Source organism: Acanthochromis polyacanthus, chromosome 1, assembly GCF_021347895.1.
Source record: "Acanthochromis polyacanthus isolate Apoly-LR-REF ecotype Palm Island chromosome 1, KAUST_Apoly_ChrSc, whole genome shotgun sequence".
NCBI lineage: Eukaryota > Metazoa > Chordata > Actinopteri > Pomacentridae > Acanthochromis > Acanthochromis polyacanthus.
The window spans coordinates 30,887,558-30,907,325 of NC_067113.1; the positions used below are offsets into that span (position 1 = coordinate 30,887,558).

The window sequence follows — 19,768 nt, forward strand, 5'->3', positions numbered from 1 at the left end:
TGGAGTGGTGGTCTTTTGTCGTTTTAAAGTTAAGAACTGATGGTGATGCAGTTTTGTCTTTTAAACATTTATTCCTTTTTTCATGAACAGAAATAAATGAAAACATAAACATCAAATGATATAAATGTGTTCTTCAGTTTCAGCTGCTAAAGAAGAATTCTGCTTTATTTCAGTTTGGTGGTTGCTTTTTTTTTTAATGTTTTGTTTCCAGTTTTTATCCATTCATAGTGATAATCTTTCTTTAAAGTGATAATTAATATTGGTTAAAATCCCATTTTTTTTTTGTTGCTGATTTAACTATAGTATAAATAGTGTAACATAGTAAAATTTTGCAAGAAATTACTTTTCAAGTGTCATTTAACACATTTTCAGAGATTTTACAAGATATCTGTAACTAAAGCAAACCACAGGAAACTCTGTAAAACAGTTGAAACAACAATGCACTTTAAAAAAATGCTCCATACACACAATTCTTTGAAAAAAATAGCAAAAATCTGTAAATAATTTAACAATTATATCCATCCTCTATACACCGCTTTATCCTCATTAGGGTCGTGGGGGTGCTGGAGTGTATCTCAGCTGACACTGGCGAAGGCAGGGGACACCCTGGACAGGTCACCAGTCTGTCACAGGGCTACAGTAGCCTGTGGCCTACGGATACGGCACTTTACCTTTCCATAAATATTAATGAGCCGGCTGATGAACGCGCTTCGTGAACCAAACAATCACTCTCGCATTCACACCTACGGGCAATTTAGAGTAACCAATTAACCTCAGCTTATTTTTGGACTGTGGGAGGAAGCCGGAGTACCCGGAGAAAACCCACGCATGCACAGGGAGAACATGCAAACTCCATGCAGAAAGATCCCAGGCCCACCCCGGGATTTGAACCGGGGATCTTCTTGCTGCAAAGCGAAAGTGCTAACCATAATTAGATTTTTAGATAGACGTTATTTACAGTTTTGATCAGGTTTTTATTTTACAATTAACCCCTGAATTAATACGTTAATTTATTGGCTTTTTAAAGACATATTTTTAGGTGAATGTTTAACATAAAACAGTTAAATCTAAAGATAAAATATGACAAAAATGTCGAACTTTTTACCGCCTAAACTTCCTCTCTGTGGTCAGCTGACTCTACGTCACCGGTTGGTCATGTGACAAACCAGGAAGCGCCTCAACAGAAAACAACTTAAAATACACGATAGTTGACTTTTGAAGAGGATTTCATGCTCTTCTCGTAAATACAGCAAACCTACACTATGACGCGGAGTGTTAACGTTTTTATTTGTGTCAGTTTGTGTTTGTTTCCCGGAGTTTCGTCGGTGTTTTCTCCTGTAACGGAGCTCACTGTGAGTCTGAACGGCAAATGGAGGCTGTCAAACTCCAACGGGTCGCTGCTGCTGCCTGCACAGGTTCCCGGCTGTGTCCATTCAGCCCTCCAGCAGCAGGGATTCATCCTGGTAGGAAGACTGAGACTATAAATATGAAACATTTATGATAAAATGTGAATTCTACAGGTTTATATATACATGAATTTGACTGCATTGTGGCTTTAATGTGCAGTTTTGTGTCATTTCTGTGCAGGTTAATCATGTAAAATTCAGCCCACACTTGTTTTGTTTTTTTACCATATGCCAAGCTCTTTTGATGTTCACATTCTCAGTTGCATGTTGGAAATGTATAGAAATATACCTAATTAGAATAATGTGCATTTATTTGGCAATTTATTAGTATATAATTTAAAGTAGCCTGGTTAAATAGGAAGCTGGGGAGGGTTGCTGTTGTGTTTTTATGTCTGTTTCATCCTCTGATAAAATTTTTTCTGTATAGAGGAAACATCAGCTGTATTATTTAGTACGGGCTTTAGTGTTTTGATGAATTTTTTAAAAGGAAATTTAATTCTGAGGTTCACAAGCAAGCTGCCAGTAACTAAGTAGATTTTTAAAGCAAGAAATAACTAAAATATTTAAGTCAGAGAATAATTATTTTTAAATATTTTTAAAGAATTGACGTAAATGGACCAAACAAACATCTGGATATTAGTTTTTAAGTTAGATTTAACTATATATTTGGTTACTTAAATTGTCTTTTTTGTGGTTATATTTGAGTTTTAGAGACTTTTCTGTTGTTGTGGCTGAAATTTTGGACTTTGATCTGCACATGTAGAGTAGAAACTCAATTTAAACACAGTTTTACAGCCACAAACTAAACAAAAATTAAATAAAATGTAAAATTCCAGCTCCATTCTCTCCTCTCTTGTCTTCCAGGACCCTTATTTCAGGTTCAACGATTTGTCTTACCGGTGGATTTCACTTGACAACTGGACGTATACGACCACGTTCACTGTTCCTCCTCAGCTGCGGTCAGTATCCATATATATGTATGACATTTTTAAAGGTTTTCTGACCCTGTTTCTGACTCTCCTGTGTGTTTTCTACACTAACAGAGTCAAACAGAAGGTGCTTCTCGTCTTTGACGGCGTCGACACCGTTGCGTCAGTTTCTCTGAATGGGATCACAGTGGGGAAGACGGACAACATGTTCCGTAGATATGTAAGGTTAGCGTAAAACGAGCCGCCCACGTGTTTTCTTTCGTATCATTCTTTGAAATATCTTCTGTTTTTGGTGTGTAGGATTTCCCGGTTAGAGACCTGCTGAAGGACAGAGATAATGTGCTGGAGGTTAGTTTCATGTCTCCGGTTGTTTATGCGTCTGAGCGAAGGAAAGCTTCGTCCTACACAGTTCCTCCTGAGTGTCCTCCGGATGTCCAGAAGGGCGAATGTCACGTCAATTTCATCCGGAAAGTAAGTTAGCTGTGTCCTGCCATGCTTGTCTTTGGATTTTAACCTGATTTTAAGAATATGAAATCAGGTTAAAATCATTTTAACCTGATTTAATATTCTTAAAATCAGGTTAAAATTGAATGGTAACTGATTTAAATGTGATTTTATTTTCTTACAACCATGCTAAAATTGAATGCTAACTGATTTTAACATGATTTTATAGGATTAAAATTGTTGTGGAAGTTCAGCGAGGTCGAGAGAGGATGAGGAGGCAGAGCTCTGTTTAAGATCATGTTCTATCGTATTGTTTTCACAGATACGCTTTCACATCCTGCTTTTTCTAAGAGATGTTCATGTTTTATATTTTCACGTTTGTTGCTGTGCTTTTAAAGCATCCGTGTGGAGTCAGGTGCCGTCGCAATCAGATAACCGATGTTTTTCTCGCTTCACGTGTCTGTGGTTCTTGTGTTGTTGCTCAGTGGTGTGAATAAATTCCTGGTTGTCTTTTGTCGTGTTTCAGGAACAGAGCTCCTTCAGCTGGGACTGGGGTCCTTCGTTCCCCACCATGGGTCTGTTTAAGGGAGTCCAGCTGGAGGCGTTTGATATTCTGCAGCTCGTCCAGGTTTCCTCTGTTCCTCTCTACAGTGCGTCCCGTCTCAGCTTTATCACCGACCTGTTTTTTTTTTTTTGTATTAAAAGTATTTAGAAAAAGAAAGAATCCTGTCAGTACAAACACAGATGCTTTCAGGCGTACGCAGAGTTTTAGAGAAGCGCCTCTCGTCTGAAAGAAAGTGTTGCATTATTTATCTGTTGCATAAGAGCAGTTGTGTAAGATGCAGCAGCTCCATACAAACGGAGGCAGTTTTTCTAGTCGGGAGCCGCCTCTTGGAATTCAGTGTTTTGCCGGAGCTTCCTCAGGATGCAGAGAGAGAAGGTCGGACTGACAGAAAGTTATGCAAAGTTTCAAGTCAGTTTGGAGAATTAAAATCCAGAAACTCCAAATTATTTGATGCTTGCAGGTGAAAACTCTCTTTAACCCTCCTGCTGTCTTCACTTACAGGCATCAAAAATATTGTTCCCCTGTCTGAAAAAAATCCAAAAATTAAGCAAAAAAAAAAAATCCACAAATTTGCAAAAAAAATTTGCAAAATCTTCAGAAAGAAAATTCCTTAAAAGTTTTTTCAAAATCCCCCAATTTTACAAGAAATAAAAAAATATATAAATAAAAATTGTAGATATTTAAAAAAAAATGAATAAACATCTCCAAAAACATCCTGAAAATATGTAAAGGGATTCCATATATATCAGTAATGCTTCTAATATTTTCTTTAAGAACATTCAGAAAAAAATCAACCAAAATCCAGCGAAATTCGCTGGATTTTGGTTGATTTTTTTTTCTGAATGTTCTCTACAGAAACATTTTTTCCTAACATTTTTTTTCCCACCAAAAAATATTCAAAAATATCCCAAAAATGTTGAAAATGCAGAAGTTTTCACTGTGAAAATATATATTTTATATATATAAAATAAATATATATATTTTTCCCACATTTTTTAAATTTAAAATGCAGTTTGACCCGTAGGACGACACGAGGGTTAAAATGCGTTTCTGAGTGTTTTCTAGTTTTTACTGTTTTAATCTTTTCCGCAAATCAACTTATGCACATATTTTTCTCCCACTTTGAAAGCTAAAAACAAATACGAAGCAGCCGTTTTTACAGAATATATTCCGATAGTGTAGCATGTTTTTAATTTTTTACCTACTCATGTAGTTTTATCCTCCTCTGTGCTTCCATTCGTGTCATTTTATTTCTAATCTATGTTCTGTTTTTGTCCAGAGTCCAGTGATTCTCAGTGGATGCTGCAGGTTGAGCTTCATGTTGATGCAGTTCAGACAACAGATGGAAAACTGACGATCTCCATCCCTGAGCTGGACTCAGAACAAACCTTCCAGACGCAGTTTCTTCAAGGAAACACCAAGAACAGCTTCACCTTAAACATCAACACGGTTCGAGAGCAATAAATGGGCAGCGTGGTGAATTAAAGTTCAAACTGTGTTGCTAAAGACAAGAAAAACTCTTGCTTTCTAAGTTTATTGTGGTGTTTATAATAACAATAATTCTGTTTATTGTAATAAAAATGTTTCAGAGCAGCCAGGTGAAGCTGTGGTGGCCCAACGGGTACGGTGATCAACACTTTTACCGTCTCGCCGTCAGAGGATTTCAGGACGGATTCTTAGTCCTCAATGCAGAGTCGAAGGTCAGCTGCAAGTCAAATCTTGCGTTCATCTCATTAAATAAAGCAAGTTTATATGTATATAGCACATTGTAAAACACACATCACATTTGCTGCACTGTGACTTCCACGCCAGCAGATTTTTTATTTTTGTCTCTTTGTGGTCGTTTTACATCTTTTTGTGGCGTGCAGTGTCTTAAATGTGAACGTTTTCTGGTTTCTTTGCTGCTTTTTGACAGTAAACTGAATATCTTTTGATATTTGTGAACGAAACAGTTCAACAAGCGACAAAAATATGTGCATAAAAAGGGATGAAACTGTTAAAAATCAAATGGTAAAACACAATAAATTTAATAAACCAAACTGGTAAAGCAAGGCAGAACAGAATAGCACATTTTAAAATCAATTTCTGAAATAAAAATTACTACAAAAGACCGCTAAAAGGAGCCAAAAGCCATTTTAAAGCTATATGTCTTGAGATAAAAATGTCAATACAGGAGAAACATTTGATTAAAAAGCACACAAAAGCAGAATCTTGCGTTTTTATTTTTGGTGTTTTATTCAGGGGACGGTTTATTGTGAAATGTGTGTAACTGAACAAGGTTTTGAAATAAAAATTCATGATTAACTTTCCGACAAAATTCAGTTAAAACTCGAGGCTGAACACCACAAAGGGCAACCAAAGCCATTTAAAACAACGTTAAACAATTCAAAATTTAATATTCTATTTTTATCAATTAATTATTTTTGAATTATGTTTTTATAATTTCCTAATTAATGTCATGTATTGTTAATTAATTATTTAATAGTTCAAGCAGTGTTATTATTAGAATACAGTACATTTCTGTGCACATTTTCCCAAATTATAATATTAGATTAAATTTTTAAAAAAGGCCAAAAAAATGATAATAAACCACTGAGAGCAGCCAAAAGCTATTTAAAACAACATTAAACAATTCAATAATTATTGTTGATCAATTCATTATTTTTTTATAGTTTGATTGTTAATATTAATTTAATTAATTGTTAATAATTAAAGTGGTATTTTTAATAAATTGCATTACATTTCCATTCGCTTTTCCCTGAATTCAAACGGGCTGCTGCTGTTGTTTATTGTCGCAGCTGAAGCTTCATTCATGAAGGTCGATGAAGTTTTGGTCTGAACTCGGCGTCCTTTAAAGTTGCTGCAGCGACTTCAAGGTGAGCTGATGAAAGTTTCTGCTGCAGGTGTACTTTCGAACGGTGGAACTGGTCCAGGAGCCGGTCGCTGGTTCTCCAGGGCTGAGCTTTTATTTCCGCATCAATGGGAAACCAATTTTCCTGAAAGGCTCCAACTGGATCCCGGCCCACTCCTTCCAGGACCGAGTCAGCCCAGCTGTGTGAGTTTAGTCTGAAAGGCCGTCACTGCTTCCTCTGTCGCGTGTTGTTTTTCTGGCTCTGAATTAGAGCACAGGTGTTGTCAGTTATGATCACATTAATGCTGAAGCTTCCTGCTCTGTTCGTCCTGCAGCTTGAGGAACTTGTTGCAGTCGGCAGTCGATGCGAACATGAACGCCCTCAGGGTTTGGGGAGGAGGAATTTACGAACAGGATGAGTTCTACGACGCCTGTGATGAGATGGGGATCATGGTAAATACTGCCTCCCTACAGTGAGCTAAAAATTAGTGCAATGTGAGTCATAAAATGGGCTGCACGGTGCGGTAGTGGTTAGCACTTCAGCCTTGCAGCAAAAAGATCCCTGGTTCGAGTCCCGGCCTGGGCCTGGGATCTTTCTGCATGGAGTTTGCATGTTCTCCCTGTGCATGCGTGGGTTTTCTCCGGGTACTCCGGCTTCCTCCCACAGTCCAAAAATATGCTGAGGTTAATTGGTTACTCTACATTGCCCGTAGGTGTGAATGTGAGTGTGACTGTTTGTCTGTATATGTAGCCCTGTGACAGACTGGCGACCTGTCCAGGGTGTCCTCTGCCTTCACCCGAGTCAGCTGGGATAGACTCCAGCACCCCCCCAACCCTAGTGAGGATAAAGCGATGTATAGAGAATGGATGGATGGATGAGTCATAAAACATGTCTTTTTTTATTGGTAACTACATCTGCTTTTTGGTGTCAAAAAGGACGCCATAATCTGCATATAAAGAAATCAAATCGTCCAGAAACAGAAACCACCGACAGGCAATGTGAATAACACTGAATCAGAAGGACTTTATTTTGTTATTGTAATCTGCAAATACAACAAAATTTGAAGTGCTGCCACTCTTGGTACATGGAAAATGCTAATATTAGCATAAAAACACAGTACATATAGTAATAAATTAGATAAAATTAAAAAAATTAACATGAGATGAGGCACTATAAGTAACATAAATGGATTAATATTGCATCAGAGTGTGGACTGTAATAAGTCGATAAGTTAAATGTCATTTTTTTACATTGTGATTTTCATTTTGTTTGCTTTTTTTGTTTTGTTTTTCATTTTCTCTGTTTTATTTTCTCTGTTTTTGTCTTTACAATACTGCGGCATGCCTGAAATAAATCAAATTAATCCAAAAAAAAAAGTATTATTCATGCAACACATGAATAATAAAATACGTGACAAACAGCTGCATGAGTGAATGAGTTTCAGAAGAATTGCCTGAATAGGAAGTGTTTCAGTGCTTGTTTGAGTTGAAAGAAAGGTAAAAAATTTGCATTTCGACAGAAATTTCCAAATGAGAACAGAATTACACTAAAATCCAACAAACTAGTGATGAAAGAGCCACTGAGAGCTATTAAAATCTCATTTTAATGCAATATTCTGCTGGGAAACCTTAACTCCTGGTATTTGTGTTGACGTTACTTCGTCAGAGCGACCAGCTCGAGGAGCACGACCAAGAGCCTTAAGAGCTGAGCTTCTAAATTCCCCAGATATAGATCCAAACCTGATTTACGATGGCTTCATTCTGCAACCCAAATAATCCAAAGTAGTTTAAATCAATCCACTGGACTTTAAGAAAGTTCCTTGAAGACGTTTCACCTCTCATCCAAGAGGCTTCTTCAGTTCTGGTGGTGGTTGGTGTTGCCTCAGCTTTTAAACCTCTGTGAGGTGTGTCCAGGGCTATTATTCCAACGACCGATACCAAAACTCATCTGACTACTCAACGATGGTCGTTGAAATGCACAGATGTCACTGAGCCCTCGTGTACTAATGGTGGTCATTAGCATGAGTCTGCTGAGTCGTTCTTTTGGGGAGTTTTGAAAGGACCTGATTGTAAATTGACGAAAGATGATGTCCCAGACCATCCCCTCTGTTCAGAGATGGCTTCTCTACCTTGACATGGATGGCCTGAAGAAGCCTCTTGGATGAGAGGTGAAACGTCTTCAAGGAACTTCCTTAAAGCTCAGTGGATTGATTTAAACTACTTTGGATAACCATGACCTGGATGAATGAGAACCTACACGGACAACCCAAATAATCCGCTGCCAGCGTCCTGAAGCCAGAAACAACACGACACCAATGAGTCAGAGCTACACAATATTTAGTGGTTTCAATGCTGTGGCTGATTCGTATTTGTGTATTTTAGCACACTGACATGCATTTTAACATCTGGAAGCTGCAGCTCCAGCAATGAATAACCCCCTTAAAGCATCGCTGTTGCTTAAAATGAGTGAGGAACAGCTCAGATGGACTGTATTTTTATATACGGTGCTGATTGTGTAACAGCGCTGTGACTCACGGTTGTATCGTGGAACAGATGGCTTCTCAAAGCGTTTGTGTGTTCAGGTTTGGCAGGACTTCATGTTCGCTTGTGCCATGTATCCCACCGAGGACGACTTCATACAGACGGTGAGGGAAGAGGTCGTCCAACAGGTGAGTTCACGCACAGTTTTTGTTTTCTAAAAGGTGTACTATTTTGTTTACGTTCAGATTTGAAGGCTGAACCAGTTCAGGAAGCAGAATGCGCATTTATAGGAAGGTTGAATCAATATTTCTACCTAACAGACAAATTTAGAACCATGTGAAAATGTATGTTTTCACAGAAATACAAACCAAACATGTACACACGTGGACAAAATTGTTGGTACCCCTCAGTTAAAGAAGGAAAAACCCACAATTCTCACTGAAATCACTTGAAACTCACAAAAATAACAATAAATAAAAATTTATTGAAAATTAAATAATCAAAAACAGCCATTACTTTTGAATTGTTGATTAACATAATTATTTAAAAAAACAAATGAAACAGGCCTGGACAAAAATGATGGTACCTCTATAAAAGATTGAAAACTATTTGACCAGAGTGACATGATTAACTCAGGTGTGTCATTTAATTGACATCACAGGTGTTTCCAAACTCATAATCAGTCAGTCTGCCTATTTAAAGGGAGACAAGTAGTCACCCTGCTGTTTGGTGAAAAGGTGTGTACCACACTGAACATGGACAACAGAAAGCGAAGGAGAGAATTGTCCCAGGACATCCAAAAAAAAATTATAGACAAACATCTTAAAGGTAAAGGCTATAAGACCATCTCTAAACAGCTTGAAGTTCCTGTGACAACAGTGGCTCATATTATTCAGAAGTTCAAGACCCACGGGACAGTAGCCAACCTCCCTGGACGTGGCCGCAAGAGGAAAATTGATGACAAATTGAAGAGACGGATCGTTGGAATTGTATCCAAAGAGCCCAGAGCAACCTCCAAAGAAATTAAAGGTGAACTCCAAGGCCAAGGTACATCAGTGTCGGATCGCACCATTCGTCGTTGTTTGAGCCAAAGTGGACTTCATGGGAGACGACCAAGGAGGACACCACTGCTGAAAAAAACTCATAAAAAAGCCAGACTGGAATTTGCAAAAATGCATGTTGACAAGCCACAAAGCTTCTGGGAGAATGTCCTTTGGACAGATGAGACCAAACTGGAGCTTTTTGGTAAGGCACATCAACTCTATGTTCATAGACTCAAAAACCAAGCATACGAAGAAAAGAACACTGTCCCTACGGTGAAACATGGAGGAGGCTCAGTAATGTTTTGGGGCTGCTTTGCTGCATCTGGCACAGGGTGTCTTGAAAGTGTGCAAGGTACGATGAAATCTGAAGACTATCAAGGCATTCTGGAGAGAAATGTGCTGCCTGGTGTCAGAAAGCTTGGTCTCAGTCGCAGGTCATGGGTCTTCCAACAGGACAACGATCCAAAACACACAGCCAAAACGCCCAAGAATGGCTGAGAGAAAAGCGTTGGACTATTCTAAAGTGGCCTTCTATGAGCCCAGATCTGAATCCCATTGAACATATGTGGAAGGAGCTGAAACATGCCATTTGGAGAAGACACCCATCAAACCTGAGACAACTGGAGCTGTTTGCTCATGAGGAGTGGGCCAAAATACCTGTTGACAGCTGCAGAACGCTCATTGACAAATACAGAAATCGTTTAATTGCAGTGATTGCCTCAAAAGGTTGTGCAACAAAATATTAAGTTATGGGTACCATCATTTTTGTCCAGCCCTATTTCATTAGTTTGTTTTTTTAAATAATTATGTTAATGAACAATTCAAAAGTGATGGCTGATTTTGATTATTTAATTTTCAATAAATTTTTATTTATTGTTACTTTTGTGAGTTTCAAGTGATTTCAGTGAGAATTGTGGGTTTTTCCTTCTTTAACTGAGGGGTACCAACAATTTTGTCCACGTGTGTAGAATACTTTTTACATGACATATTTAGTCACAAAAAATAAAAAAATAAGAGTTACTTTCATGAAACTTTAAAAGCCGATTGAGCAGGAATTATGAGTTACACCACAAAATAAAATATATTGAAAGATAGACTATTTAGTAGAAAAAAGCTTAGTAAAGTATTTGATATATCAAGCTTAAGTTTCAGAAGTATCTTTATTAAAATCCATATTTTATTATACAAAACTTTCATGAAAATCGGAAGTGGTCGAGCAGAAATTCTTCTAAGGGTTTTAGGATATGAGGTTGAATGGCCGTGCGACATTTCAAGTTATTTTATTTAAAATAAAGTATGCTGATGGCCATTTTTGTCTCATTTCCACCCGTCAGGTTCACCGTCTGAAGTCCCACCCCTCTATTATAATTTGGAGCGGCAACAATGAGAACGAAGCTGCTTTAGCGACCGGCTGGTTCAACATCACAGCCGCCCAGAAGTCAGAGCTCCTAAAAGACTACGTGATCCTTTATGTGGACAACATCAGGAAGATCGTGCAAGAGGTGAGAGGATTTTTGGTTAAAAGGCTCCAGACACTGATTAGTAAATGTTTTTTCAAGAGGTGTTCTTTTTATAATCATCTTAAATGAGGCTGAATGTTTCCTTCAGGAGGACCAGAGCCGCCCTTTTATCGTCTCCAGTCCGACCAACGGGGCCGAGTCGGAGCAGGAAGGTTGGGTGGCGGCGGATCCTTACGACCCTCGCTACGGAGACGTTCACTTCTACAGCTACACCCTCGACTGCTGGGACTGGAGGACTTTCCCTCGGACTCGATTCGCCTCCGAGTACGGCTTCCAGTCCTGGCCGTCCTTCTCCACCCTGCAGCCGGTAACTCACTACTAATATCTATAATTCTTGCTCATTTAATCACAAGATCTCACCCCAAAAGCTTCCATGTGCTCTGAAGTAGCTACTTTAACAATTAAAAAAATGTAATATTTCTGTCTTTTTGCCGGTTTGCCATTCAACAAACTCTTTTTAACTTAAGGATCAAAGCTGTGATCGTGATCAGACTTTTTGTTGATGTTTTTAAACTCATTTTGTCTTGAGCTACGTCTAAAAGTACCCCTAAAATGTATAAAATAGACAGTTGTTTGCTGTCCTTGGTGTTGGAGGAAATATTTTCTTGCTTTTCTTGTACAAAAGTGCTTATTTTTCGTCACAGTGAAAGCACATATGCATTTCCTGCTTTTAAAATGTAACTTAAGTCATAGTATTATCAGAAAAACATACTCAGAATATTAAAAGCAGAAGTAATACATGCAGACCAATGTCTCATGTGAGTCTTATAATAGTGTATATCATAACATTAATTATTATGAATCATACAATAATGTAAATAGCATAAATAATGTGAATTAATGTAAAAGCGGGATTTTACAGTTGTAATAGGTGGAGACGGAGCTCATTTTTAATTATTCTGTATAGGACTGCAACTAAAGATTCTTTTCTTGTTGTTTTCTTTATTATTTGATTGATTGTTTGCTTCATTAAAATAAAATAAAATTCGATAAATTCTGTCATGATTACCTGGAGCTCAAAGTGACAAAAAACAGCAGTCTAAACCTTAAAAATCTTTTCAAAAACACTTAAAAAACATTAAAAATAATTCAAAGGAAATAAGCAAATATTCACACATGTGAAACAGGAACTATAAATATATTTATTTTAACGAATAAAACAGTTAGCGGAATAGTTTGCCAAATTATTAACTGACTAATCATTTCAGCCGTACTTGTACAAACTGTTGAGTACTTTAATATTAAACATCATGCATTCAATGAAATCTGTAAAATAACTCGTTACCAAAACTGTGGAGTGAAGGAGGAAGTTTAAGTATTGTATTTGGGTGGAATAAATGTACTTAGTGGAGTAATAAAGCCGAAAACTGGGATAAAGATGATGCTCAGACAGTTATAAGATCACCCTTAAACTGCAAAAAATAATTGCAATAAAGCTGCCTTTACAATGTTAGCTGATAAATACTGAATTCATCCAGTCAGCTCAGTAAACGCTGTTCATTTTTGTTCCTTTCTGTGGTATAAAGTTATTTTTTCTGATGCTGTAGGTTTCCGTTAAAGAAGACTGGAGCTACGACAGTAAATTCATGTCTCATCGTCAACACCATGAAAACGGAAACCAGCAGATGTTGCTGCAGGCCGGTCTTCACTTCAAGCTGCCCAACTCCACAGATCCTCTGAAGAGATTTACAGACACTTTGTACATCACTCAGGTAGATTATAAACTCTGTTCAGGTTCTTTCTTTTTGTGTCTGATCAAAACGTGACTCCAGAAAAGTCCCGACTGCAGTTTCTGTGTCATTTCCAGCATTCCACAAGTTTGAACTGCATGGAGTCGCATTAGCAGGCAGGTTTGAACACGGTTTCGATTAACTTAAGTTCCCATCAGAAGCTGCCAGAGTGGCTGCAGAGAACAGAAAGAAAAATGTCTAGAATTGTAAGAATGTTTCTGACACAACAGCTGTGCCTTTTTACAGGCTGCAACCGGACTTTCAAAATAAGATGCTGGATTATTTTATCTCAAATCGCCATTTTCTTCTCAACCATTTCTGATTCACTTCAGTCTTTTTCTTCATCATAAACTCTAGATAGTTAAATAGTTATCTGTAAAGTTTTAGCTGTTGCTTAAAGGACAATATCTCAGAAACTATTTAAGATAAAATCTTGGAATTTTTACTGTATTTTCTCACTTTTCTTTATTATGTGCAATTTTTGATTATCATGTGTAATATTTTGCTCCTTTAGTATCGTTGCCGGTTTTACGCCTCACCTTTCTATTCTATAGCTGTATTTTACTTTATTTTCAGCAACGTCTTGTACTTAAATCTAATTGCTTTTCTGCCAAGGACTTCTGCATTTCTTATCATCTGATTTTGTTTTCTGAGCCGTATCTCTTTTGGGAATATTACAGTTTTATTTTAACTTATCCTATCTGAAAGTTAGAGGAAAAGGCAAAAATAATAATCATGGAATGTGAACAGGTTGTTGTTATACAGCAGTTTTTGTATTAATTCAACGAGTGACATTTAAAGGTGTTGTTTATGTTTCTTGTTTTTATGCTAAGCTAGGCTAGGCTAACCTGGCTGCAGCTTCATATTTTGCACACATATATAAGTCACCTGAAGAAAGTTTCGAAGAAAGTTTCCAAAATGTCAAAGAATTTCTTAAAACCAATCAGATTTTGTGGATTTTCACTAAAGCTATGTGACAGTTTCGGCTTTAAAGAAGAATTAGCGTGAACTGTGAAGTGGTTTGATGGGCTAATACAGCTTATTATGAGTGCTAATCATTGTTGAATGTCCAGGTGATGCAGGCTCAGTGTGTGAAGACGCAGACGGAGTTTTATCGTCGGAGTCGGAGTGAAATAATCGATGGTTTAGGTCAGACTATGGGCGCTCTGTACTGGCAGCTCAATGACATCTGGCAGGCGCCTTCCTGGTCGTCGGTTGGTGAGTTTATGAGCACACCTGGCTTATATTTGTTCTGGAGAATAGCATGTTGGAACACAAATCTCATGCAAATGTAAAAATGACTAAGGGTTTGTGTAGAAAACAGTCCCATAATATTTCCTCGTTGTGTTTTTGTGTGCAGAGTTTGGCGGAAAGTGGAAAATGCTGCATTATTTTGCACAGAGCTTCTTCTCCGCTGTCCTTCCCGTCGGGTTTGAAGAAGACGAAACGGTGCAGATCTATGCCGTGTCAGACCTGAGTCACGACCTGAAGCTCAGAGCGGTGGTACGTTTATTAAAATAGACACTTCACATAATAAAACCACTCTAATATATGATGATAATATGAATAAAACATGTTTAGAATTAATAAATAGTTCATTAGAGTGTCGTTAATTCAGTGATCATTCCTGTTAACCTTTAATTATTGGAGTTTTCAATGCAGAATGTCATTAATTCCCAAATTAAAGTACAAAATCTGTTTGTTTGAGCTACAAATATGTGATTTATGTGCTTTATTCTCAAGTAAGACTGATTATGTGTTAACATTTGTAGGTTTATTGCAGGAAACAGAAGCAGAATTCATTCTACAAAATATTTAATCTAAATTCTTCAGTTTTTATCTGTAGAAAATAGAACTGTATATGGAGAAAAATAATAAAAAACAAATTAAGCCAAAAATACACTTTTTTTATTATTATATTATATTATATTATACTACAAAGAAATGAAATAAATTAAAGCAATAGTTTAGTCTTTGTGTTGGACTGTTGTAATGAAGAATTAATTAACCACGCCCAACGGGTACGTCGGCGGGGTTATTGCATTCGGTGCGGTATCTGGCTGGGTAAGTATGTATGTATGTACGTACGATATCTGTCCAACTGCTGAAGTCAGGATAATCAAACTTGGCACTGAAGATCAGTCTAAGGTCCCCTGCTCAGTTGTAGAATTACAGGTCAGCAGATCAAGTAGGAAGGGATATACGTGGGCTGATCAAAATTGATACATATTGCATCATTTGTATAGGGAGGACAGGGTTTTCGCCAGCAGAGGGCGTGGTTCTGCCCTCTACTGAGGGCTTGTCTAGTCCTCATTAATTTTGCACAAAAATAACTTTATCTGCATTTATTTTCTCAGTGTATATGCTTCATTTAATCATTTTAATGTTGTGTTTTTTTCATTTTGTGTGTTATTTGTTCTTGTTTTTGCTTTTTATGACATTGTGGCATGCCTGAAATAAATAAATTTAAGCTAATTTAAACATATTTTTCTTACGTTGCTGCAATATATCTGCTGATTATTTCATTTTTTAATTGTAATTTGCTCTCTATATATGTTGTTTTGTTGTACTTTGCATTATGGTTGTTTCATTTCGTGCTTTAATATATTTATTTGATGTTTTGTCCACTTCTATCTTCCATATTTTAATTTCTTCTCATCTTGATGCTTCTTTTTTTTTTAAGCAAAAGGTTCTGTTTAGATAAAGTTGTTGTTCTGTTTTTATTCTAATATTCTTCTGTCTGTCAGGTGACCGTGCACTCCTGGTCTGATCTGGATCCCGTCTGCTCGCTGAAGTCCGACCTGCAGCTGGTCCCTGAAGGCAGCGCCGTTCCTGTTTTGAAGCAGCGTGTCGCCGCCCTGTTGGCCGGATGTGGACGCTGCAGCCGCCTCACCTGCCTGGTCACCTTCCACCTGGAGGACGAGGGCGGCCGCCAGCAGGGTCCCACCAACCACCACTTCCTGAGCTCACCCAAAGACGCCCAGGGGCTGCAGACGCCCAACATCACCGTAAGTTTTCAGCTTTTATTAATGTTGCACAGATAAATGTTAGGATAAAGCTCTAAAGACTGAACAACGTCACTAAATCAGATCATTTGCCTGCTTTGTAAAGTGTCTCTGAGTGGTTTTATGGATTATTGTCGTTCCAAAACACTTCAGAAGGTTAGAAACAGGCACCGACTTTACAGGTATAAATAATAAACCGTATTTTTTCAGTGTGATTTGATGAAATGTGGTATACAGTTTATTTCACAAGCTTCTGTGTAAAATGAGTCCATTGCCAGAGTTATTGATGGTCCTTATTATATAATATATGTCCATATTTTATGCTATGAAAATTTCATGTAAATTAGAAATGGTAAGCAGATTTTTTTCTAAAAGTTTGTTAATTTGTGATTGATTGTTAATTGGCTGCGGATTGGTTTAACCCTCCTTTTGTCTTTATTTACAGGCACCAAAAATGTTGTTTCCTTGTCTGAAAAAAATCCAAAAATGCAGCAAAATAATTCCCCAAATTTCTGAAAATTTGCAAAACCTTCAGGAAGAAAATTCCAATAATTCCTGAAAAAATTCCCTCAAAAGTTTTTTTTTTTTTTTAAAAAACACAAGAAAATTCTTGTAAATATTTTCAAAAAATTAGTAAAAATCTTCCAAAAAATATCTAAAGTGATTACATATATATCAGTAATATTTTCTTTAAGAACATTCACAAAAAAATCAACCAAAATCCAGTGAAATTCACTGGATTTTGGTTGATTTCGGTTGATTTTTTTGTGAATGTTCTTAAGAAACATTTTTAACATTGCTTTTTTTCCACCAAAAATGTTCAAAGATTTCCCAAAAATGTTGAAAATGTGGACATCAGAATTTTCACTGTGGAAATTTTATTTTTTTCCCCCACATTTTTAAACTTTAAAACGGGTCAAATTTGACCCGCAGGACGACACGAGGGTTAAGTGTTGAGTTTAAGAAGGAAGACATGTTATCTTTGATCTAATATAATTCAAGCTATTATTGTTATTTGTGTTGTTTCCCTGCAGACGAAGGTGCAGCAGGACGAGTCCGGCTTCTCCGTCACTCTTCACTCTTCTTCTGTGGCTCCTTTCGTTTGGCTCGACGTGGGAAACGTTCCCGGACGTTTCAGCTCCAACGGCTTCCTGATGGTTTCCAGGAACCTGACGGTCGGTTTCACCGCCTGGCGTCAGACCAGCGTTGCAGAACTCTCCTCGTCCCTCACCGTCACGTCTTTAACGGACGTGTACTGACCTGAGAGCAGCTGGGAAGTTTAACCGGAGAGATAACGGATGAGCTGAGCAGGATGTGGTCTCCTGAAAGTGTCTTAAATTTGTTGGATGTTTGAATGACTGGAAGGTATTTTTTGACACTTGGTGCCAATTTTCTAAATGTTTGGACTCCAATTCGGGCAGAAAAACCTGTAACTGTTGGAGTAAAAAAAATGTGAGTTTGCTTCTTTTTCCAGCTGTATTCAATCATTAGCATCAAATTTGTGGGACACGAAGCATTAATTCACACAAAAACCATTAAAGAATGAAACAAAAACATTTTTTTTAAATCAATGATTACAGTGTAATTTGGACATTATTAGCTAATTTAAGAACTGAATGTACAAATAGCTAATTAATTATTAGGTTCTGCCAATGTTTGCTATTTAATAAAATTCCAGTTCTGACAATTAACACGATGAAAAACTTTTTTTTTTTTTTTGCCTGTTTTGCTTTTTGCACATTTTTGTCCCAGTTTATTACCAGAGCAACGACTGTAATACTTGACATGATGGACGTTTGTATGGATTTGTACTTAATTTATATCGATTTGTAAATAAATGTGAAAATAAAAGTGTTATATGAAATTGGTATAATTTCAAATGTTATTGGGCCTCAGTGGGGGGAAATAATGTGTTTCTGCTGTACAATAAAGATAAAAGCTACAAAAGGGAATTAAATAAGTGGGAATGGTGACACCTTTAAGATAGCTGCCTAACAAAAATTCTCCTGATTAACCCTGACGAGATATCTTTGTAAAAACCCCAGAACTTGCTATTTTCCTACATTAAACTTACGACGACTTGAAAGTGGTGCTTGATGGCAACCAGAAACAAACCTAAGAAGAACACAACGCAACAAGAAAAGCAAGACGAGCCACGACGCCTGTTCAACCCAGAGGCTAACGTGAGTGCTAACGCTAACAAGCTAACAAAAGCAACCACTTAAACTTGGAAACGATCCTCCAGGAGCAGAGAGGCTTTCGCCAGGACAACAGAGAGCAGTTGGAAGGAAGAAATAACGAAAACAAACACCAGATTGGAAGAGGCTGAAAGCAGGATTACAAAAGCTGAGAGAATTCAAAATACGGAGGACATTCTGAAAGAAATGCTTAAGCTCGAAACCAAACTGGAAGAAAAAATAACCGATCAAGAAAGCCGATCCAGGCGTGATAATGTGAGGATATATGGCATACCAGAAGGAGCAGAAAAAGAGGCCTCATCTTTGATCTCCTTCGTCGAAAAGTTACTCCCGAGAAAATCTCGACGTACCTGCGGACATGCCGCTGCAAATTGAAAGAGCTCACCGCGCATTCAGACAGCAGCCACCGGAGGATGCACAGCCAAGATCCATCCTAATAAAGTTCCTTAGCTACAGAACTAAGGAAACAATACTCCGCCTGGCATGGCAAAAGAGAGGCTTCATGTGGTGCGGGAAGAAGATAAACCCGGACAACGATTACGCCCCACGTATTCTCCAAAAGCGCAGGGATTACGCTGAAATACGGAAGGTCTTGAAAGAGACACAGATCCCGTCCCAGACCCTTTACCCGGCCAAGCTTAAAGTTCGACACGAAGATGGTATCCGAGTATACGAGACGGCAGGGGAGGCTTCGCGGGACCTGTCAAGAAGGGGACTCCCGGTCGAAATCAGTAAGCCCGCCGAGACACTTATGGATCAGCTACAGCAGCCGTCGCGGGAGAGACCCCGCCGACGCAATAACAGACGGGCGACCCACACCCAAGAGGTGAGCTTTAAGGAGAGACTGCAAGCCTTCAGAAGAGAACCATCTACGATGTAAAATATTGAACACTGGTCCCTCTTAACATGTTTTCCAGGTAATGAAAACACTCGGGGCACTCACTATAAAAAGTTTGAACTGTAAACTGGCTGAACCAGGCTCTATAATAGTATTATAAATAATCACTTTACTTTATCTGGTTTTCGTGGTGAATAAGGGGAAGAAAGCTATAATGACAGGGAAGAAACGGGACATTTTATTGCAACTATCTTCAACAAGGGCCCTCTCAATCTGTCCCGAAAGAGGGGCTTTCCATTGAAGCCTTGTTTGAAAGGCTTGTGTAAGGTCTTTAAAATGACCTCCATGTTGGAAGTCACCAACGACACATTTTTTCTTTTATTATCCTGTTCTTTGTATTCTGTGTTATCACCCTTTTGTTGTTGTTTACTCTCTATGTGTTCCTATGGAGAGGGGAATGCTTTTCAAACCCATGAAGGTGAAAACAAGCTCAATGACTCAAATGAATAATAGTCCGCTAAGAATAATTTCCTTTAATGTTAACGGGTTGCTTAATCCAGTCAAAAGAGGAAAAATTGCATCCTCATTTTCTTCTCAATGAAACACTTCAGTGCCGTCCTTTTTTTATCTTTCAAGTTGAATTTTAGCTTCAAATCTTTAAGGGCTGTGGCCAAAGCCGAGTCGAAAGATACACAGATATATACAAACGTGTTTGTATATATCTATGGAAAGATAACTGTTTATTGTGCGCCGGTTGT

The 19,768-nt window shown here is 37.9% G+C and overlaps 1 protein-coding gene across 1 annotated transcript; it reads left to right on the plus strand.

Moving 5' to 3' along the window:
* Positions 1-389: 389 nt before the first annotated feature.
* manba (mannosidase, beta A, lysosomal) lies at positions 390-17,838 on the plus strand. Its single transcript, XM_051947843.1, has 17 exons — positions 390-1,463; positions 2,271-2,365; positions 2,450-2,555; positions 2,636-2,806; positions 3,306-3,429; positions 4,624-4,793; positions 4,934-5,044; positions 6,248-6,399; positions 6,531-6,648; positions 8,778-8,864; positions 11,054-11,221; positions 11,328-11,546; positions 12,787-12,951; positions 14,043-14,187; positions 14,330-14,472; positions 15,717-15,977; positions 17,009-17,838. Exons 1-17 carry the CDS (start codon positions 1,263-1,265, stop codon positions 17,231-17,233), a joined length of 2,661 nt encoding a protein of 886 aa, XP_051803803.1. The 5' UTR covers positions 390-1,262; the 3' UTR covers positions 17,234-17,838.
* The last annotated feature ends 1,930 nt before the right edge of the window (positions 17,839-19,768 follow it).